Below are 20,722 nucleotides of genomic sequence, written 5' to 3'. Positions count from 1 at the left end.
GGGGAGGACGAATGGAGATTAATAAGCACGTGTGAATAACCCTCACCAGGGCAAATCCACTATATTTTCTGCTACAGAGATGTGACTGGTTTGTACATAGCAAATATATTTTGTAAACGTACATTTTTGCATACCTGGATGGAAACCCCATTTTCAAATATTGCTTGCATTCCAGCCTGGAATCCCCTTTCTCGTTTGTTTCCATTTATCCATTCTTTAAACAGTTCCGAATGAGCCCTTCCCGTGGTCTAAGCACTGTGCCGAGGCATTTGTGAAATGGGAGCCATCATTTCTTATGTAAATCCAAAGTTAGAAAGTAATATCTGTTAATTTCTAGAAACTGCAGGCAGGCTGTTATTTAGAGGGTGCCTTGAACTGCCTGGGGTGTGTTGCATTTTGTGAGAGATGATGCCAGGGCTAGGTGCAGGCTGAAGTATGACATTTGGGGACGACAAACATGGGGCCGTGGTACTTCTGTTCAGCAAGTGCCTCGGGAGTGGAACCTGTCAATTCTGTGGGTTGCGAGTGTCCCTGGTATCTCCAGCCTGAATTGTGAGGACGCTGGTCTCCTAGAGGGGGTCTGAGTGATTTGGGATGTTGTTGTCAGAGCAGTGGACAGACAAGGGGATGCCAGGGCCCCTGCCACAGGCCTGGACAGGCAGGGGCCGGCTCGTGGTTGAGAAGAGAGAAGTTGTGTTTAGGACACACAGTAGGTCCCTTACAAACCACCCATTGCTCCTGTTTTGTCCCCCATAGAAAGTGAAGAGATGGCCACCAAAGAGAAGCTGCAGTGTCTGAAAGACTTCCACAAGGACATCCTGAAGCCATCGCCAGGAAAGAGCCCAGGCACACGGCCTGAAGACGAGGCTGAGGGGAAACCCCCGCAGAGGGAGAAGTGGGCCAGCAAGATCGACTTCGTGCTGTCTGTGGCAGGTGGCTTCGTGGGCTTGGGCAACGTCTGGCGTTTCCCGTACCTCTGCTACAAAAATGGTGGAGGTGAGTCGGGGCTGGGCTGCAGAGCAGCCCCCCAGAGTAGAGAGTGGCATTGGAGGGGAAGGGGCTGTGGGGGCCTCTCCCTGCCTGCTTCCCAGCCACCACCCTGACCTCGGACAACCTGACATCTCCCAAATCAGCCTGCCATGAGCATGACTAAGGATCAGGGTGGTGATCTGTCATGGTCTTACTGTGTTACCTTGAGCAGGTTCCTTACCCTCTCTGATCCTCCAGTTCACCATCTCCAAAGAGTTTCCCCCAAACATGTGCCTCTGGCTGTTCCTTACTTTGTCTTTTCTTACGTTAGCTTTTGTTTTTCTAACTTAACCAAATGTAAATCAAAAAACAAGCTTTGTTTCCTCCTACGAATGGAAACCACTTGCAAAGGTATCCAGGAAAAAAAATACAGTAAAGATACCTTTTATTTATTTATTTATTTTTTGTCTTTTTTCTGTGTCCGGCAACGGATCGCAACCCTCAGTGTTGCCCCCGTACCGGACCGGGGACCGGCAACGGGATCGCAAGCCTCGGTGTTGCTCCCGCGCCTTGCTCAGCCAGTGAGCGGGAGCCGGTCTGTATGTGGGATCCGAACCCTCGGACGGGAGCGCCGCCGCGCTTCCCAAGCGGCGCACTATCCAGTGCGCCACCGGGCCGGCCCCGTAAAGATACCTTTTAAATGTTTGGTCTGTCTTTGGTTGGGTTTGTTAGCTGGTTGGTTTGGGTTTTTTAGGGTTTTTGGCTTTATTTTTGTACTTTTGCCTGCTGAAGGCTCTGAGCTGGAGCCCTCTAACATGTCTGCTGTTACAGATGGTAAAGTCAGCAGCACCTGATGGAGACTTTCTCTCCAGTGCTGTAAAAGGGGCTTGAATAGTACTGAGTGGGGAGGAGTGGCCCGTCATCAGAGGCTTGTCTGTCAGCAGAGATGGGCAGGCCAGGTGCCGCCTGCATCAGGAGAACCACCTTTTGGAGGATTCTCCTTTAGAGCCTGGTTTCTTTTTTTTTTTTGACCGGTAAGGGGATCGCAACCCTCGGCACGGTGTGGTCTGCACCACGCTCAGCCAGTGAGCGCACCGGCCATCCCTACATAGGATCCGAACCTGCGGCCTTGGCACTACCAGCACTGCACTCTCCCGAGTGAGCCACAGGGCTGGCCCTAGAGCCTGGTTTCTTAACCTTTCGTAGGTCTCAGACCCCTTTGGGACTCTGATGACTGTCCTAGACGTTCCCCTGAACAAAGCACATACTCTAGACCCAAATTGCCCAGTTTCAAAGGGTTTACGGACCCACTGAAGCCTTTAGTGGAGGCCTGGTAGGAACCCCTGCCCCAGTGCTTTGCCCTCATCCCTCCCAGTCTCCCACCCCCAGCTGGAGATACTCACCTCTTGCTTGAACTGCCTGCCCACCCTGTTGCCCTGGCAGGCCAGGGAGGGCAGGTGGAGTCCCCAGCGAGGAGATGACATTTGAATGGGCCTCACAGGCCTGGCAGCCCTCCTTCAGAGGGACTGAGGTGGGGACATCAGGCAGGCAGAGGCACAGCAAGCAAAGGCCCTGGGGCTGAAAGCACCTGTAGATGTGAAGGTGGGAGAGACGGCCCACTGCAGAGGTGGTGGCGGCCGCAGGTGTTGGGCCTGGGGAATTCTCAACCAGGTGCGAGAGTTGGTCCTCATCTCTCATGTCCCTCACCTATTCTCTGATTCCATGGCTGGCAGGGCATGGGAGCGAGCACCTTCTGCATCAGCCCTATGACAGCCACAGCCTGATCCGGGCCCCATTCTTTCCGCAGGTGCGTTTCTCATACCGTATTTTATTTTCCTGTTTGGGAGTGGCTTGCCTGTGTTTTTCCTGGAGATAGTCATTGGCCAGTACACCTCTGAAGGGGGCATCACCTGCTGGGAAAAGATCTGCCCCTTGTTCTCTGGTGAGTATGGGACAGTGGCCACCCAGGGCCTGGTGTTCATCAGATCTGTAAATTTTTATTGAGCACCTGCCATTCGCCAGGTACATCGAACTCTCATGCATATCACTTAGCTCTGTGCCTAACACAGGCTGGCGCCCGCACAGGACAAATACACTGCCACTACTGCTGTGTAGGAGGAAGGGGAAGGAGATAAGGCAGGTGGCCCATGCACAGTAACTGCTTGGTGAGTGCCAGCGGCACCTACCTCTCTAGGTTGTCGATAGATAACCTATCAGCTGCCGAGCAGTGTAGTGCGGCAGAGAGCACTCAGGCTCAGTAGGCTCTCTTCTGGGTTCAGGTCCCCCTTCCTTCTCTTAATGGTTTTATGACTTTGGGAACATCACTTTGGGCTCAACTTCATCTGTACAATAGAAATGCAATAATGTGCTTATGTCATCAGGTTGCTCAAAAGACAAAATGACATGTGAAAGTGCTTTGTACACATAGTAAACACCAAATTAATGGTAGCTTTATCAATCCTCTGCTTAGTTCTTAAAAATGCACTCAAAGTAATCACTGTTATAATTAATTGGAAGGGATGGGAATACATGTGAGTCTATTCATTCAGTCATACACATAAATCTATCCATCCATTCATTAAACCTTTTTTCCATTAACCATTCAATAATTAGACTGTTCATCCATTTTCCGTTCATCTACCCATCCACTCATTCATTCATCCACTCGTCTACCCAACCTTACAATCAACCACCATTCATACATCCATCCAACAAATTGAATATCTGTGCAACAAGTGAGCATCCATCCATCAATTCAACACCCATCTGTTCAGCTATCTATCTGTCCATCTGACCACCCATCCAACCACCCACCCAACTATCCATTCCTCCATCCAACCGTTCATTCCTCTAACCGTCCATTCATTGATCTGTCCCTCCTTCCACCCGTTGTTTGACTCATCCTACCATCCCGTTTATCTAACCTTCCATTCCTTGATCTGTCCCTCTGTCCATCCATTGAATGACTCATCCTACCATCCCGTTTATCTAACCTTCCATTCCTTGATCTGTCCCTCTGTCCATCCATTGAATGACTCATCCTACCATCCCGTTTATCTAACCTTCCATTCCTTGATCTGTCCCTCTGTCCATCCATTGAATGACTCATCCTACCATCCCGTTTATCTAACCTTCCATTCCTTGATCTGTCCCTCTGTCCATCCATTGAATGACTCATCCTACCATCCCGTTTATCTAACCTTCCATTCCTTGATCTGTCCCTCTGTCCATCCATTGAATGACTCATCCTACCATCCCGTTTATCTAACCTTCCATTCCTTGATCTGTCCCTCTGTCCGTCCATTGAATGACTCATCCTACCATCCCGTTTATCTAACCCTCCATTCATTGATCTGTCCCTCCTTCCATCCGTTGCTTGATTCATCCTACCATCCCGTTTATCTAACCGTCCATTCATTGATCTGTCCCTCCCTCCCTCCATTGTTTGACTCATCCTCCCATCCCATTTAACCATCCATTCATTGATCTGTCCCTCCTTCCATCCATTGCTTGACTCATCCTGCCATCCCATTTATCTAACTGTCCATTCTTTCCCCTGTTCATTCATCCTTTCATCCTGCAAATATTTGGTGGTCACCACTAAAAAGCCCCTTCTGGCCCCAGGCCTGGGGATACCATGGCTTTTCAGTTGAGTATGTAGCCATGGTGGGTCTGTCCTCCCTCGTGATGCTTGCTTGTCTTGCTTGTCCAAACTGCAGGCATCGGCTACGCCTCCATCGTGATTGTGTCCCTCCTGAATGTATACTACATCGTCATCCTGGCCTGGGCCACATACTACCTGTTCCAGTCCTTCCAGAAGGAGCTGCCCTGGGCACACTGCAACCACAGCTGGAACACACCCCACTGCGTGGAAGACACTTTGCGCAAGAACGAGAGTCTGTGGATCACCCTCAGCACCACCAACTTTACTTCCCCTGTCACCGAGTTCTGGGAGTAAGGCTGGCCTCATTGAAGGAAGGAGGGGGACACGGGCAGGACAGAGCAGACAGCCCAGTCCCTCATCTCCCAGGGATGTGCGAGTCACTATCTTCAGGGGGGAGTGGGAAGGAGGGTGCAGGTCTGGAAATAAATCCATGCCTTTGGTCTCAGATGGGCCTGGAATCGAATCTCAGTTCTGCCATTCACTGGCTGTTTGATCTTAGGCAAGTCACTCCCCCTTTCTGAGCCTCAGTTTCTTTAACTGTTATTTGAGGAGAGTGAATTGTTCCTACCCCCATGGGATCCCTGTGAAGATTGTTTCCCAGAGACAGGTACACGTACTTATGTTGTCTGAAAATGATACAGTTTTCTTAATGTATTTTAGAAAAAATACATTCTCTGTTATTGCACAGAGAAAAATGCATATATGAAGCTGAAGTAGTTACTCAAGTGAGAAGGTGAGTAGACAGAACACAAAATATGTATCAGTTAGCTTTTGCTGTGTGACAGCCATTCCCAGTCTTGGTGGCTTAAGCAGCAGCCATTTAGCTCTTGACCCTGCTTGTTGGCAGTTTGGGCTGAGCTTGGCTGGGCACTTCCTCTGGTCTTGGGCTCCTTCATGTGTCTGTAGTCGGCTGTAGGTCCTCAGGGTCGCTCTTCTGAGGCTTGGCTGGCTGTTGGCTGGGGTGCCAGGGCAACGGATCCGTGTGGGCTCACCACCCAGCAGGCTCCCCTGAACTTGTCACAGGTGGCTCAACATTCATGGAACAACACATGGGGCAAGGCCCAATGCACAAGAACCACTCAGGCCTCCTCTTGTGCCATTATTTGAATGTCCCATGGGCTAAAGAAAGCCATGAGAAGAGCCCAGATTCACAAGGTGGGGGAAACAAACTGCCTCTTCATGAGAAGGTGGAGAACTGTGGGCACTTTTACAGTTCACCACAATGCAGTCAGTAGCTACAGGGAGTGTACAAACAGGACAGACATCAGAAAGACAATGTGAAGGCCTGATGTTTGGAGACTCTTACAAGCTGATACACTGGGCAGGCCTTCTCACACAGTGCTTAGAGGCTGATCAAAAAGCTGTTAGTGCGTCACCTTCCCCACTCTTCAGAGCTATGTGGGGCTCAGCGCTCAAGTGCGGCCTCTTGACCGTGGAAATAACTAAGATAAGGCCTTGTGTGCAGGCTGGGAGCTGGGGCAGGGGATGCAGTTAAAGAGGACGGTGGTCCCCAACGGTCACAAGATGCTAATCCCTCTCTTTTGTGTGTGGCTTTGCTGATTTCAAGGTGTCTACCCACCTCTTAGATGTTGGCCCAGGGAACAGGCTAGAGAGGAGGGCATTGCCTGCTGACTGGTCGTAGCCGTGCTTTGGGATTAGGGCTGGGAAATTCTAGGCAAGGAAGGGCCAGTTGCTCTCACATGCTGTGGAGTCCTTGCTTGGGTGAGCCTTCAGCAGAGACTCGTGGGCAGGTCCCTAGGCCTGCTTGGACTGTGGGCTCGTCATGTGTGTATATTTTTTGCTCACAAACAAAGAGGACATTACAAGCACTTTTATGGCCCCTCGGCTCCTCGCCCTCTGGAGAGTTGAGTTTACAAAGAAACGCTGGCGCTTCATTCTTTTCACTTGAATGGGCTCGGGACCACAGCCCTGTCCTTTCTGTGCTGTTCTTGGCACAGCCTGACGATCCAGGCCTGCCCCACCCAGGGCACTGGCTCTCAGCCAGCCCGTCAGGGGTGTCTGCTGGGGCCTGCCCTCCTCCCCCATTCCCCACCATGGACTGGCCTGCCTGGGTTCAAACCCTCACTCTGCCACTTCTAGCTTGGGCAGGTGCATTCCCTTTCTGGGACTGGGGTCCTCACCAGCACCTGGCGCAATGGTAGCACTGTCCCCCAGGGCTGTGGGCTGCCTTCACCAAATGCCATCCTGTATGGCTACTGAGAACCTGCTCAATAACCGTGGGTCATTGTTATTATTATTTAGTGTCCTCATAGTGGATAAAACTGCCCCTGGGGGGCATTTGGTACTCTTCAAGTGTCATGACCTCAAAGGTCTGCCCCTCCTGAAATGCCCAGAAGGTTCCCCTGTTGCAAAGGGGTCACTCTCTTCACTGTCACAGTGCTTGTCTCTCTGTTGTTTGAGGCCTGAGGGGTCAGAGAAGGAGATCACTCCTTGGGGTGGCCCGTCCCCCTTGCCTTACAGAATCCCCATTCTGAGCACCCCGGCTCCCTCTTCTGGTCTGGAAGAGCCTGAGACAGTGTTTATGTTTGGAATGTTCCTGGTTCTGCAGGCACCTTCTCAAGCCCCCATGTGATCCGGATGGGTCTGCTGTCCCAAGCACTGCCCTCCTGCCCGCTGCCCGCCTCCACTCTGGCCTTCACGCCTGCCTCCGGCCCCCAACCCGGCCCCAGGCTTGAGCAGGGCTTCGTGAGACCATCTAAACCTTCAAAGAAAACTTCCCCTCTTTCTAGAGCCCTGGGGAAGATGGCGGCCCACAGAGGAGGAGCCTGGAAAGCAGGTGTAAGCGAGAGGACCGGCCCTGCCACCTCTGTGAGTGCATGGGCTGAGGCCAGAGAACTGGGTCAGGGGACTTCGGCTTAGTTCCAGCCCTGCTCCAGGCCCGTGCAGGATAAGAACCCAGCCTCCTGCCCTCAAGAGCCTTTCCTTTCTTGGGCATGAAACGGTGGAAGGGAAAAAGAACCCATGGGGAATAGCTACTCCCATGAGCATCCTGCTGGCAACTTGCCCCCGTCATTTTATTTAGTCTCTGCAGAGGCTTTGTAAGTAGGGAAATATCTAGGCATCATCCAGAACTCTTCTTTCTACCTCAAATCCCACATTTAATTCACAGGTCCTCTTGGGTCCCCCTTCAAAGTATATCCAGAATCTGACCATTCTCCCCAAGCACTGTCACCCCCCCCTCCACATAGGACCCTCGTCACTCTCCCAGGCACCAGCACTGGCCTCGCGCTTCTCTCCCTGCCATATCCTTGCATCTCTGTAATCAATTCTGAATCTAACTTGTCGTTTCCCAACTCAGAACCCTCTCGTGTCTTTTCCCACATTATGATCCCTCCCGCCAGAAAGGACTAAGTGAGCGCATCCCAACACAGTGAGTGCTCGCTGAGCGCTGGTTCTTGTTAGTTCCATGCCTCCATCCACTTGGCTGTGCAGCCTGGAGCAGCGAGTCACTCCCCATCTCTGGCCTTGTTTCCCCATCTACAAATGGAGGGACCATATGAGCTGGGATTTGAGGGATGAGTAGGAGTTCACTAGGCAGAAAACACGAGAGGAAAGATGTTCCGGGCAGAAGGAGGGGCCCTTGCAGAGGCACAGTATTCTGCAAGCACAAGAGTATTTGGGAACAGCAAGTAATTGGTGTAGCCAGAGCCCAGATGCATGGGGAAGTGACAGGAGGCAGGTCGGGGAGGAGGGTTGAGGCCTTGAATGCTAGGCTAAGTGTGAGCTTCGTTCTCTAGGAAGAGAACCATGGAATATATATGAGAAGGGGAGGGATATGATTGAGTCTGTGTTTTCTGGACATTGCTGAGGGAACACACTGGAAAAGAGAGGCTGGGATGTGTATTGAGCACCGACTGTATACAGGGGCTCAGAGGGCTCAGCCTTTAGTGGGTCTGGTTTCCTTTTGGGTGAATCTTATATGATTTCTCCTGAAAATAGCCCCTGCAGTGACCAGCTCCGGGGATTCCACCGAGTGAGGCTTGCTGGCCATTATTGTGGCCTTGCTGGCTGGTGGCTGTTGAGCTGCAGAGCAGTGAGGATGCCCCCAAAGGCTGGTCTCTGCCCCTCACCCAAGCCCAACCCCAGCCATTGCCCCTTTCACTTCTCCTACCTGTGCAGATGCATACGCCCCTGACCTGTCCTTTCCCTCGCAAACGTTGTCCGACAGGTGCACGGGAGCTACCTGGGAATCAGATAATGAGGCGCATGGGAGCTGAGCCTCTGGATGCCTCTGGGTAGGGAAGGACCCTATCTGATCATTCCTGCTGGCTCTCTGGTATCCCAGCTGCATGGCCTGGGGTCTGTCGCCTCACCTGTGCAAGCCCCAGCTCTCCTCTGTAAACTGGAGAGAGCACAGTCCCAACACCTCACAGCCTGGCTTGAGTGTTAAAGAGCTAAGACAAGTGATGTGCTTAGGAGGGACCCCTGGACACTGAGGACCAGAGACGTTAAGTGACTTGCCCAAGATCACATATGCAGCTAGAAGCAGCAGAGACCCCAGCCCTGACATTGATACTGGATCCTGCCTCTGGCTAACCTTTTGTCTGTGTCCCCACCAGCCACCAGCCTTAAGCCCAGGGCTGGTCTTGGAGCCCAAGTCTACTATCACGGGTCACATTGTGTGTGTGTGTGTGTGTGTGTGTGTGTCCCCACTCTCAGGTTACGCGTGGGGTCTTCTCTCTGCCTGGATCCCCCACACCCACTCTGTCTGCAGTGCTAAATCACTGTTCTCAGCAGGAGCTGGTGAGATGCCCTTTTCTAGATCCCCATGTGAAGCCGCGGGAGCCCCAGAGACTGTCATTTCATGCTGGCTATTATTTAACACCGAGTCGCTCAGTGTTGAGGAAGCAGAGCATCTGTCCCGGGTTTACCCCATCCCGCTGGTCCTTGCTCTCCAGGATCACCTCTGTCCTGAGATCTCTCGCTTACCCCAGGCTCTGGAGGACAGGCGGGGCCAGACTTGGCCCAGTGGCCCCCATCAGGCTGGAGCCGAGCCTTCCTCCTCAGTTCCTTCAGAGCCCCACGGGAGCTCGGCACGTATCATTAGACTTTATTAGAATCAAAGAAATGAGTCATATTTGCAAACAAGCCCTGCTCAGCCAATCTCCCCCTGCAGCTGTCGGAAGGAGGACTGTGGAGAAAAGCGTGTGCAGCCCGCGCTGGGGCGGACGGGCCCTTTTCTAATTGTTGCCTCCGCCAGTCTCCAGGGGAGAGCTGTGGCCAATAAATGCCTGGCCTGCAGTCAAAAGGAAACGATTTGGCCCACTTGGAGGACGTATTTACATCTCTGAGTGCCGGCTGGACGGCAGCAGGATGGCCGACTCAAAACAGACATCCAGACAATTCTTTTTTGGATCCCACCCTGGAATGAATCATTACTATTCTTGGACAAGAATGCAGCTTACCTCTGTTTGAAAGGGACAGGGAAGCCTGGGATGCTGGGACCCTTGCCCAGGGCAACACAGGTCCTGGCTCAGGGTGTGGCTGGTCCCTAGAATGACATCAGAAAAAAGGAACCAGGCTCAGGGTTGATTGCTATATGGGTGATTTCAGGTGAATTCCTGAACCTGTCTGAGCCTCAGTTTCCCCATCAACCAAATGGGTACAATTAATTTACTCAACTAATGTTAATTGAGCACCTGCTATGTGCCAGGCACTGTTCAGTGATCAAGACAGACACAGGCCCCACCTCCTTGGGGCTGACAGTAATAGCAGAAAGAAAATTGTAATATGAAAGCGATAAGTGATGAAAAATAGAGCCAGAGCAGGGCAAGGCGAGTGACCAGGGATGCTGTTTACTGGGGGGACAGGGTGGCTTCCCAGGGAAGTGGCAGCTGAACAGAGACCTGAAGGAAAGGAGCAGATGAGCCATGGACTGTGTGGCCAAGAGGACAGCTAGTTCAAAGGCCCTGAGGCAGGACCGTACTCAGCCTGTTCAGAGCACATGCCACAGAAGCCATTGTGGGGTCAGGGTAGAGATGGGACAACCATTGATCCAGCTTGTCCAGGACACTTTCTGTTTACACTTGTTGTCCAGGAGTCAGTTAGTAGGCACTCCTCTCACTCTTCAAAGTGTTTAGGTCTGAATGGCAAAAGGAATGGGGCAGGTGGGGAGGACCTTGTTGGCCAGGGAAGTGGGAGCCATGGGAGAATGTGGAGCAGAGGAGGGTCGTGACTTAGGTGTTGACAGATTCCCGCTTGACTGTAGGGGTGAGAGTGGAAGCAGGGTGGCCAATGAGGAGGCTGCTGAGACAGTCATTGGTGGCAACAGGCTGGGGCAGAGGTGGCAGCAGTGGGGGGGGCGTGGTCAGATCAGGGATAAGGTGCAGTCTCCTCCTGGGGTGGTTAGGAGGCGCCGGTGAGTGCAGGCATTGTAGCATTACCTTGGGGCCCAGCACTCTACAGTTTACTGAGCACTCGCATTTGACACAGCGGGGAGACCTCCCAGGGATCCTAGCCCGCCTCTTTGTGGAGGAGAAGACCCCAGGGAGTCGGATACAGAAGGCACTTGTGGAGATTCAGACTGACCTGGGTACTCTCCAGCCCCCACAGCTACCCCAGAGACGTCTTGGAAACGGTGTTGATCACTCTGGCCCCGAGCCTGCCTCGGGTCCTGTTGTGACAGCACCTGACAGATGAGACACATTCATTCCATTCCTAGGACATTTGCATGGCCCATTACAAACCTTTTTAAGAATTTTAAATAATTTTATATAAAGATAATATCTGTATATACATATTCAAATAGTAAAAAAAAATTCATAGCAAAGTGAGTCCCCCTGCCCTGCATCAGCAGTGACGACAGGCAGCTTCTTGTGTGTCCTGCAAGAGCAGTCCCTGTGTGTCCAGCAGCAGTGCATGTCTAGCCCGTCCTTTGTACACAACAGCGAGCGCTCCTGGGCACTGTTCCCCACCTTGCTCTGCTCTTTCCTTTTATCTCCAGGGTTTGATTGCAGTGTGTAGTGTTCCATTGTGTGCCTGCTCCGTGGTTTACTGGGCCCCTATTTATGGACATTTGGGCCATTTCCAATCTCCATAGGCAGCACTGCTTGGGGTGGACACTGTCTTTGGCCACCTAAGCAAGTATACATGTAGGAGACAGTCTTATGTGTGTGTGTATGTATTTACTTATCTTGGCAGCTGGTGAAGAAGGTCTTAAGAATGGGATCATCAGGTCAGAGTAAACGTGCATTAAGATGTCACTGGATGGTGCCGTGAGATCCTACTAAGGGACTGCCACCAGCAGCAGAGGAGCAAGCATATGACTCGGTTTCTTTGTTGTGGCTTCCTTCACTGGTCAGCTGCCCAGGGCAGCCAGTGTGGCAGGCTCCCATCGGCAGTGGGCACTGCTGGTTTGCCCAGCCCGGTGGTGGGGGAAGGGCAGAAAGGGGGCCGAGGGAGCTGGCTGTGAGCTTGGTGTGGTCAGTCAGGGCTCTGGGGTTTTAAACTTCTCAGTCACCTTGTCCTGAAGAACAAAAGAAAAGCTGTCTGACTGGCCACCTCACCAGTGTCACCTGAGTACCTGCTCTGCGCCTGCCTGTGAGATGGAGTCCTTGCCCTTGGGGTGCTCAGTGTCTGCTGGGCAAGGCCGATATTTCACCAGTGTGACAGTGGACAGCTGGAAGACAGACAGGGACTCCACAGTGAGTCATCCGAGCATCAGGGGAAGGCTCCCCTGAGGGCTGAGGATGTGCGCCCAGCTGGCCGTGGAGAGGGTGCAGGGGGCCTCTCAGGGGGTATGTGCAAAGGTGTGGACCCTCTCCTGACAACACCCATTCCCCCAGGAAGGCTTGGGCCACAACCAGCATGTCCTGGGCTTCCATTGAACGTGCTGAGCTCTGGAGGCTGAATGGGAAAGACCTTTTGTTCTAAGGCCGCCGTGACCGCCAGATCCACAGGCCTGGTAGGGCCCCAGCAGAATGCAGTTGGCCGGCCACCTGCCTCATGGACATACCCCCTGCCCTGAGGTGCCAGGTGACCCTGGCATGTAGCAGAGGACTGGAAAAATTCTTTTAAAAGTGTAGGCTCTATTTTATTTTAAAATTAGAGCAGCAGTGTAGTGGAATTGAGCAGGGACTGGCTTCGGGGGTCAGCTTTGCCGCCTGCTGGCTTTGTGAGTGTGGGTACGTGGACACTCCAAGCCTTGGTTTTCCCATCTGTACAATGGTCAAAGGACCTTTGCTCTTTGGATCAGGTGAGATGAAGCGAGGTCTCGGCAGGCCAGCGGTTGCTGGCACCTTTTGGTTTTTTTATCAGCATTATCATGAGCCCACGCCATCCTAGTGCCGGGGGAGCCCACTGATGTCACTGTGACCAGCAAAGAAAGGACAGAGGAAGGCTGTCCTTAAGGCTAGTTAGTAGGAATATTTCACGGATGGTCCAGAGTGACACGAGAACTTGCTGCATCCCAGTTGAGTTCATTCATTCACTCATTCATTCATTCAACAGGTGTTTATTGAGCCCATACTATGTGCCAGGTGGTGTTGGAGGTGTTGGGAACACAGCAGAGAACTAAGAAAAGGCCTTGCTTGAATGCCAGTGAGTAAGGAATCTTGGATTGATTCAAGGTCCATATGTTGAAGCTTCTTTGGATAGAAAGGAGAATAAAGGAAAACGGGTCCTAGCCCAGTGGGTGTTCTGAGACCAGAACCTGGACTGTGAGGATAATCCACAGACTGGCTGAGAGCTTAGGATGTTCTAGAATGCTTCCCCAAGCAGCATCCTGGGCAGGAGCTATTATATCCATTTTACAAAAGAGGAAATTGAGGCACATAGTCACACTCCACTCTCTGACTGTCCTGCTTGAGAGTGTGGCCTCGGAACAGGGAGCTGACTCCCATTAGAAGGAAATCCGGCCTCTTCCAGGGGGTCATGAACACCCTGTAGTGTACAGTACCTGTCTCCTGAGATCAGCATCCTAGAGATTCAGGGGGCAGGTGACCCGGGAGGATCAGTGGGCAGGGCCGACAGCCCTATGCTCAGTGTGGCTGCCCTTGATGACTAGCAGCAGTCGGAACTCTGGGACAATGGGTACCATTTCTGGGCATTAAGTTTCATGGTCTTCTTGGCTGTCAGCACTCTGCCCTGCCCTGGCTTCAGATGGTATCTCCCCCACGTGGAATGTATCTGTGAGTGGGTGCTTGTGTGCATGGTCAGCAAGGATTGGCAGGAAGCTTGGGTCTTGTCTCCAAAGACTGAAGCTCTGCATGTGATCCTGGGCAGGGTTGGTGACTGCCCCATGTTGATTGTCCTGAAAACCATCTACATGTCTCTTTCCACAACCTTCAAAACCCTAGCAGGGATTGGGGAAGAGACCAGCACTGCTTAGGTGCCAGCTGTGTGCCAGAGGTTCTGGGGATCTTAATGCTGTGACAGTCACAACTGCTAAGGTTTATTGAGTGCTGGCTGCATCCCAAATCCCGTATTTAGGATTTTGTGTGGGTTTTCTCCTCAAAATGAGCCCCTATAGAGAGATGTGTGTTCTCCACCTATACACAGAACACTCTGCCTTCTTAAGGTTTACACTTCCGTGAGAGATCCAGATAACACACAAGGATGAATAAAAGGAAAGAGGGATGGGACAGAGAACACTGGGGGAGTAGTTACCCCGTTTTATAGATGAGACGACTGAGGTCTGGGGAGGTTGAGTAACTTGTCCAAAGTCAGTGATTGAATAGTGGAACAGAGATTTGAACCCAGTGTTTAGCTCATATCAACACTGAGGAAGGTTCTGCTGAAGTCCCACAGAGAAATGAGTACCCATTTTACAGATGAGGAAACTGAGGCTTAGGGGTTACTTAACTTGCCCGAGGCCAGGCTGGTTTGAACCCGGATTTGTTTGACTCAGGAGTATGAATCCATCCCCTTCCTGACTTCCCAACAACTCTATCCTGAGACAGATGGGGATTCGAGGGCTTGGAGAGGCAGGTGACTTGTGCAAATGTAGCACGTCAGGTGGGAGTGGAACCCCAGCCTGTTAGAGTTTAGGGCTTGGCTCCCTCTGCCCCGGGGGCCAGGCCCCTACTGACTTCACACTCTGTGTTTGCTTGAAGGCACAACGTGCTGAGCTTGTCCCCTGGAATCGACCACCCAGGCGCTCTGAAATGGGACCTCGCTCTCTGCCTTCTTTTGGTCTGGCTGATCTGTTTCTTCTGCATCTGGAAGGGCGTCAGGTCAACAGGGAAGGTAAGCTGGACTTCTGTCCCCTCCCTGCCTCCTGAGAGCTCTATTAAGGCTGGCCCTCAGAAGAGAGAATCTTTCTCACTCCACTGGGCCATCCTGCCCACAATTCGCCCTGACATAGCAGGAAGGTAGCCAGTGGTGGTATGCCGATAAGCCAGCCTTCCCCCCAAAATAAAGCCCTGGTTTGTAGCATTTGCCAGTTTCATGGTGTCAGTAGTCCCACCAGGTCTGATTTCAAGCTGACAATGGTTTAAGGACCAGCTCAGAGGGAGAACAGAGTCAGGCTCTCAGGGGCTTATATAAGCTAGTCCCGCCCACCACTTCTTTCCTGTCTCCAGGCATTGGCAGTTAATTCAGGTGTTAGCCAATAGCTAACATTGGAGTTGTAACTAATAAGTTAGCTGGTAACAAGAGGTTAGTGGGCAACTGTGTTGTTAATTCTGAGCTATTAGCCAACAATGTGGACCTTTGCTTTGCAAAAGAACCCCCCCTCCTTCGCCCAACCAGCAGTGTCAGTGTCACCCAGGAGCTTGTAGGAAATGCAGACCCCTGGACCTGCCCTGCACCTATAGAATCAGAGGCTTTGTTGTAACAGCATCTCCGGATAATCCAAATGCTCGTAACAGTTTGAGAAGCACTGGCTTGGATTTTTGCTGCTAAGTCAGTTTAATTGTTACCTTATAACTCACATGTCAGCTAGTAACTACAATTTTAGCTGTTAAGGGAACTATGAATTATAACTAGAGTATTTGCTTCTTATTAATGTTACATGGTGACTAGGATATTAGTGATTAGCAAATGAGGCAGCTGATAATTCAAATGTTAGCTTGTAATTAAGGTTTTAGGTATGTAACTGATATATTGGCAATAATGAAATGTTAGGTAACTAAAATGTTACCTGTTACCAATTAGAGCTGAACAGTTCCCTGATAACCAAGACGATGGCTGATGTGGCTGTTCTGATGGCCAAGCTCATGCTCAGAGGTGTGAACCCAGGACACTGAGCCATGAACAAGGAAGGTGTTGGCCCGTCAGCCTCAGGTGTTGCCCTATTGACTTTCTCCCTATCGTTCACATCTTGATGGGGGAATGCCTCTTTAAGATTAAAAAAAATCACAAGTCAAAAGAGTCTCCTAAGATGGCAGTTGAGGTGCAGCGCTGGGCAGCGGGCAAAGTCCTTTGGTGAAGGGGCCTTTGCCACACCAGTCACGGAATTGAATTTAGAGTCCAGGAGCATGCTCTCGCTGGATCAAGAGCCCCTAAGGAGGTGAAATCGTGGATCTGAACCAATCCAAGCCACTACTGCAGTCACCTGCTCAGCAAGTACTGCGGGGCTGTACAGGCCGAGTGGAAGTGTCCCTGGAGCAGGGGTGATCCCGTGTCCCCTAGGCTCTCTGCCCGTGTCTCAGGCAGAGCCACCCTGCAATCCTGAAACCCAGTCTGGGAAGGAAGCAGTCCAGGCCTCAGAAACCTGCACGCACACACCTGCTAGAGACCCTGTCCCACCCAGGACAAGCGGGAAGGCGAACACGGGCATTTCCCGCACCTCCTTGGAGCGCACTTTCACCTGTGCTGCACTGTCCTCTGTCTTGTGAGCACACCATTTCATCACTTTTCTTTAAACAGTGAGGAAACGGAGACTCAGTGAAGTTAAGTAACTCCCTCGCCTCTGAGCCTCAGTTTCCTCATCAATAAAATGGGTGGTACTGAGGGGAAGATGAGGTGCATTAACCCTTACCACAGTGGTTGGTGCTGACTGTCCAGTGAATGCTAATTCTCTTCTTTGCTCTGCCTCGGTTTCCCCGCACGGAAGCGAGTCTGTCAGGAAGCGTCTGTGCAGCACGGGTTCTGAGCAGTGCTGGAGACATAGTCATCTCCTTATGCACAAGTAGTTGTGGAGCCTTTGCTGTGTGCCAGGCACTGTTGTAGGACTGGGGCTGGGGACAAGCAGTGGTCAACAAAACAGACAAACATCTCTGTGGTCCAGGAGCTGATGGCCTGGTGTGAAGAGTCAGGTTGTACAAGATGGATGTGAAAAATAAGTAGGAGTCGTATGGTGACAAGAACTCTGGGAAAAAATAAGCAGCGAAGGAGAACGGGAGGGTTGGGTGCAGTTTTAAATGCAGTTTTAATTAGGGAGGCCAGGCAAAGCTCACCGACAAGGTGACTTTGGGGCAAAGGTATGAGGGAAGTGAACGGATGGGCCATGCCATTATCCAGAGGGAACAATTCCAGGTAGAGAACAGCCAGTGCGAAGGCCCTGAGGTGTGTCTGACCCAGACCCTTGGGAGCTCCCAGTCTGATGGAGGAGGCTGATGTCCACCAGGAACAGTGGGCAGCACTGGAGACACGATGGAGCATGCAGGAGAACAGAGTCAAAGCCAGAAGAGAGGGTGCCAGGCTGCAACTGTCGCCGAGCGGAGACGTGACTTGCCAGATGTCCCCCACCTCACCCTTAGCAACAACCTCCACTGTGAGGCGGGCGTGGTTCCCAGAACAATAGCAGGGCCTGGGCCAGCCCAGAGAAGCCAAGACAAACACAGCTCAGCTCTGTGGACTTCCTGGAGCTCCACGGCGGAGGGGCCGCCTGCCCACCCACCTGCCTGTTGGCCATGGCTTCCAGTGCTGGTCACAGACCGGGTTCATGGCCGCTGCTGGGGCTGGGCCTGCAGGCAGCAGCCGGCCTCACGTGGCCGAGGCCCTGCGCCCGTGGCTGACATGAGTCCAGCGCAGAGGGGTGAGGGGTGGAGGGAGGAAGGCCTGGGCCCAGGAGGATCGGGGTCTGAGTTGAAGTCACTTTGCCTCCCTAAGTTGCAGTTCTCTTTTTAGTAATTTTCAGTACTCCAAGGGTCTGAAATTGGCCCAGAGTAGACTGCGGCTTAATTCATTCAACAAATAGCGGTAATGGCAGAGCTGCGTAGCACGTGTGTGCCGGCACTGTTCTTAGGGCTATTTATTAGCTCATTTGATCCTCACAATAATGTTTCGTGGTATGTGCTGTTACTAGTCTCATTTTACAGATGGGGAAACAGAGTGCCAGAGAGGTTAATTAACTCACCCAACGTCACACAGCTGCTTGGTGGCCAAGCTGGGATTTGAGCCCCAGGCAGCTCCACTCCCAACCTGGGTTCCCAACGCTCTTCTGCCTCCTAGCGTCACTCACCCTGTGCTAGCCCAAGAGGCAGTAAGTAGGGCATGAGACAGGCATGTCCCTGCTGTCACAGAGCCTGGGGTCCAGGGAGGGGGCAGAAGTCCAGGCCTGCACGCAGGAAGTGCAGCTCTGTGGACCCAAAGGGGAGGAAGGTCCTGGAAATGAGCACACACGTTTGCTGAGGCTGGGCCTCTCCATGGTCCACCTCTAAGGCAGCTCTTTTTGTCTGGTGGTCAGAAACAAAGGGGTGGGAGTGTGGGGTCATCGGGACCAGACCCAGTTTTGGATCTCAGCTCTGTCCCCACAAACTGCATGACTTTAGACAAGTCCCTTTCACCACTCAGTTTCAGTTTCCCCTGGTGTGAAATTAATTAGCAATCCACCCCACCCCCACCCCCCAGGGTGCTGGGAGGACACTCAGCGCCTGTCCAGGGTCTCTTGGGTGAATGGCAGCCCCTGCTGCTCAGGCCCTCACTTCCCTAAGGGAAAAGTTTGTCCTTGCAAGTTTCCAGGGCAGTTTGAGGGCTCAGAGGAGCCACGGAGTTTGGCCAGCAAGAGTGGAAAAGTACTACGTCCCACTGCAAGGCCTGCTGGGCCCGTGCTGGTGGCCCACTGGTGGCGGCTGGCACCAGCCTCTCCTGCGAGGATCCCGGAGGACTCACAGAAAAGTTGAGAGAAGGGCTCTCAGGGGCTTGTCCTCGGAGCAGCAAATTCTGCAAAACAATGGTAGCTTTCCAAAGAGGCAGCTGAGGTGGAGGCCGCAGGTGGGCATCCGACTCTGGATTTAGGGAGGAACGACTACGGCACAGCAGTGCACCTGAAAACTGTGGGGGCCCTGAAACCAGTTGGCCTAGATCCAGCCCAACCCCCACCACCTCCTACCTCTGTGACCCAGGCAGGTGACTTCACCTCTCTGGGCCTCGTTTCCTCATCTAGAAAATGCAGTTGATAATAGTGCCTAGTGCTTCCGAGTTCTGAGGATCAAGTGAACCAAGACTCTCTAAGCTCCGAGCACGGTGCCGGCTGCAGTTAGCATGCGTGCAAGACGGCAGGGGCAGCCACCCACGCCCACGTGCCTCACACAAAGCCTGCTGGCCACAGCCTGGTTGCTGGGCAGGGGCCCAGCTGGCTTTGAAGTGGCCGCCCTCTGGGGATCCCTGCGGGGATGCTGTCCACAGCTATTGTTCCCCAAGCCGGGTGTGGCCCATGCAGGGCCCCAGAGGTGGGACTGGTGGAGGCGCCTGTCCGCCTGTCCGTCTGTCCGCAGGAAGGGAGGAGCAGCCTGTGGAGCAGGCTGGTTTCTGACATGCCCCTGCCCTCCACGTCTGCCAGCCTGTCCTTGGGAAATTGTGAGGGTTCCCAGCCTCAAGAAGAATAAATAAGGGTGGCTGGGGAAACTGAGGCCTGAGGAAGAAAGAGTGTCCAGGGAGCATGTGGCAGATGCCAGGGTAGCTCCCACCCTTCCAGCCCTGTGGGAGCATCGTGATGGTATTGATTGCTGAGGTTTCCCGAGTGCTCACTGCGGGCCCGGTCGTGGCCAAGCAAGGTCAGCACTCACTGGGGAAACCGAGGCCAAAGTCACCAGTAAGGAGGTTACAGAGGCAGTGTGAAAACTCAGCTGGAGAGAATCCCAGAGCCCCTCACTTCGAGGTGCGGAAACGAAGTCCAGAGTTGGGCAGTGACTTACTCGTGGTCTCAAGCAGGCCAGTCGCTGAGCTTGGAATCAGACCCAGGGTCTTGGCCCTCTGGTCTTTGGGAGAATTAACAAACTGCTGGTTGTGGAAGGCTTTTTACCACTCTGCTGTGTGCAGGCTCTGGGGCAGGACCCCGTTCTGCTGCTTAAGCACTGTGTGACCCTGGGCAAGTGATGGACTCTCTCTGGGCGTCAGTTTCCTTACTTTCAAAATGGAGATGGTAACAAAATGCACCTCAAAAGGTTAGGGCAGAATCAAGTGAGTATAGAAGTCACAGCACTTGGAATGGTGCCAGCCACACAGTAGACACTCAATAAATGCTGGCTGTGGTGGTTGGCCTGAGGGCAACTGAGCCAGGCAGATGCTGAAAGCTTTCTTTTTGCCGTTTTCCAAAGCCTCTCATTTGTTTCTACTCAAAGGGATTGTGGCCACCTGAGAATTTTGCTCTGTCAAGGTTTCCTATGCCAGCTAGGTAAGGTCTGGGGCTCGGTCGCTATCTGTTGGCGTCCATTACCTACCTGGGCCCTAGAAGTGCCCTGTGGTGCTCTGACACTGTACCCCCCTATACCACGGGCACATTCATCCCGTGTCCGGGTCTTGGTTTCCTCACTTGTGAAATGGTATGTTGACTGTGCAGTGGTTCCTCCCTGGCCCCTGATCCCCAGGGTAATCTCAGTATTTCATCTGCCACCATGAGCTTCCTACACAACCCCCACAGTGGGGCAGAATGCTCATGGTTTTCCTCAGAGTGAGGTGGTTAACCCTCCTCAGGCTCTGGGTTCAAATCCTGCACTCTACAGATGACTTGGGCAAGTCCTTGAGCCCCACTGAGCCCTGGTTCCTCCAGTGTAAACCATCATTTTGGGGGTTATGCTGAGGATGAAGGGGGATTGTGTCTGCGGAGTCCTGACTCAGCCAGTGCCCAGCTTTAAATAGAAGGATTTCACAGTCCATTCAGCCAGGCACCTTCAAGCTCCTCCCAGGCATAAACCCTGCCTGGAAACTTCTCATGTTGTATAAAAAGGTGGGAAAATCTATCCA

General features: G+C 52.6%; 1 protein-coding gene across 1 annotated transcript in view; it reads left to right on the top strand.

The window, feature by feature from the left end:
- The first annotated feature begins 752 nt into the window (after positions 1-752).
- SLC6A6 (solute carrier family 6 (neurotransmitter transporter), member 6) overlaps positions 753-20,722 on the top strand; it is a 47,160-nt gene continuing 27,190 nt past the window's right edge. Inside the window, exons 1-4 of the mRNA XM_008564395.1 lie at positions 753-996; positions 2,777-2,911; positions 4,689-4,923; positions 14,707-14,839. Coding sequence (XP_008562617.1) covers positions 768-996; positions 2,777-2,911; positions 4,689-4,923; positions 14,707-14,839 — 732 coding nt within the window. The 5' untranslated portion in view covers positions 753-767. The remainder of the gene's footprint in view (positions 997-2,776; positions 2,912-4,688; positions 4,924-14,706; positions 14,840-20,722) is intronic.

The sequence above is a fragment of the Galeopterus variegatus genome, unplaced genomic scaffold, assembly GCF_000696425.1.
Source record: "Galeopterus variegatus unplaced genomic scaffold, G_variegatus-3.0.2 Scaffold185, whole genome shotgun sequence".
Classification (NCBI taxonomy): domain Eukaryota; kingdom Metazoa; phylum Chordata; class Mammalia; order Dermoptera; family Cynocephalidae; genus Galeopterus; species Galeopterus variegatus.
The sequence above is the reverse complement of the archived record's forward strand: the minus strand, read 5'-3'. Positions and strand labels throughout refer to the sequence as shown.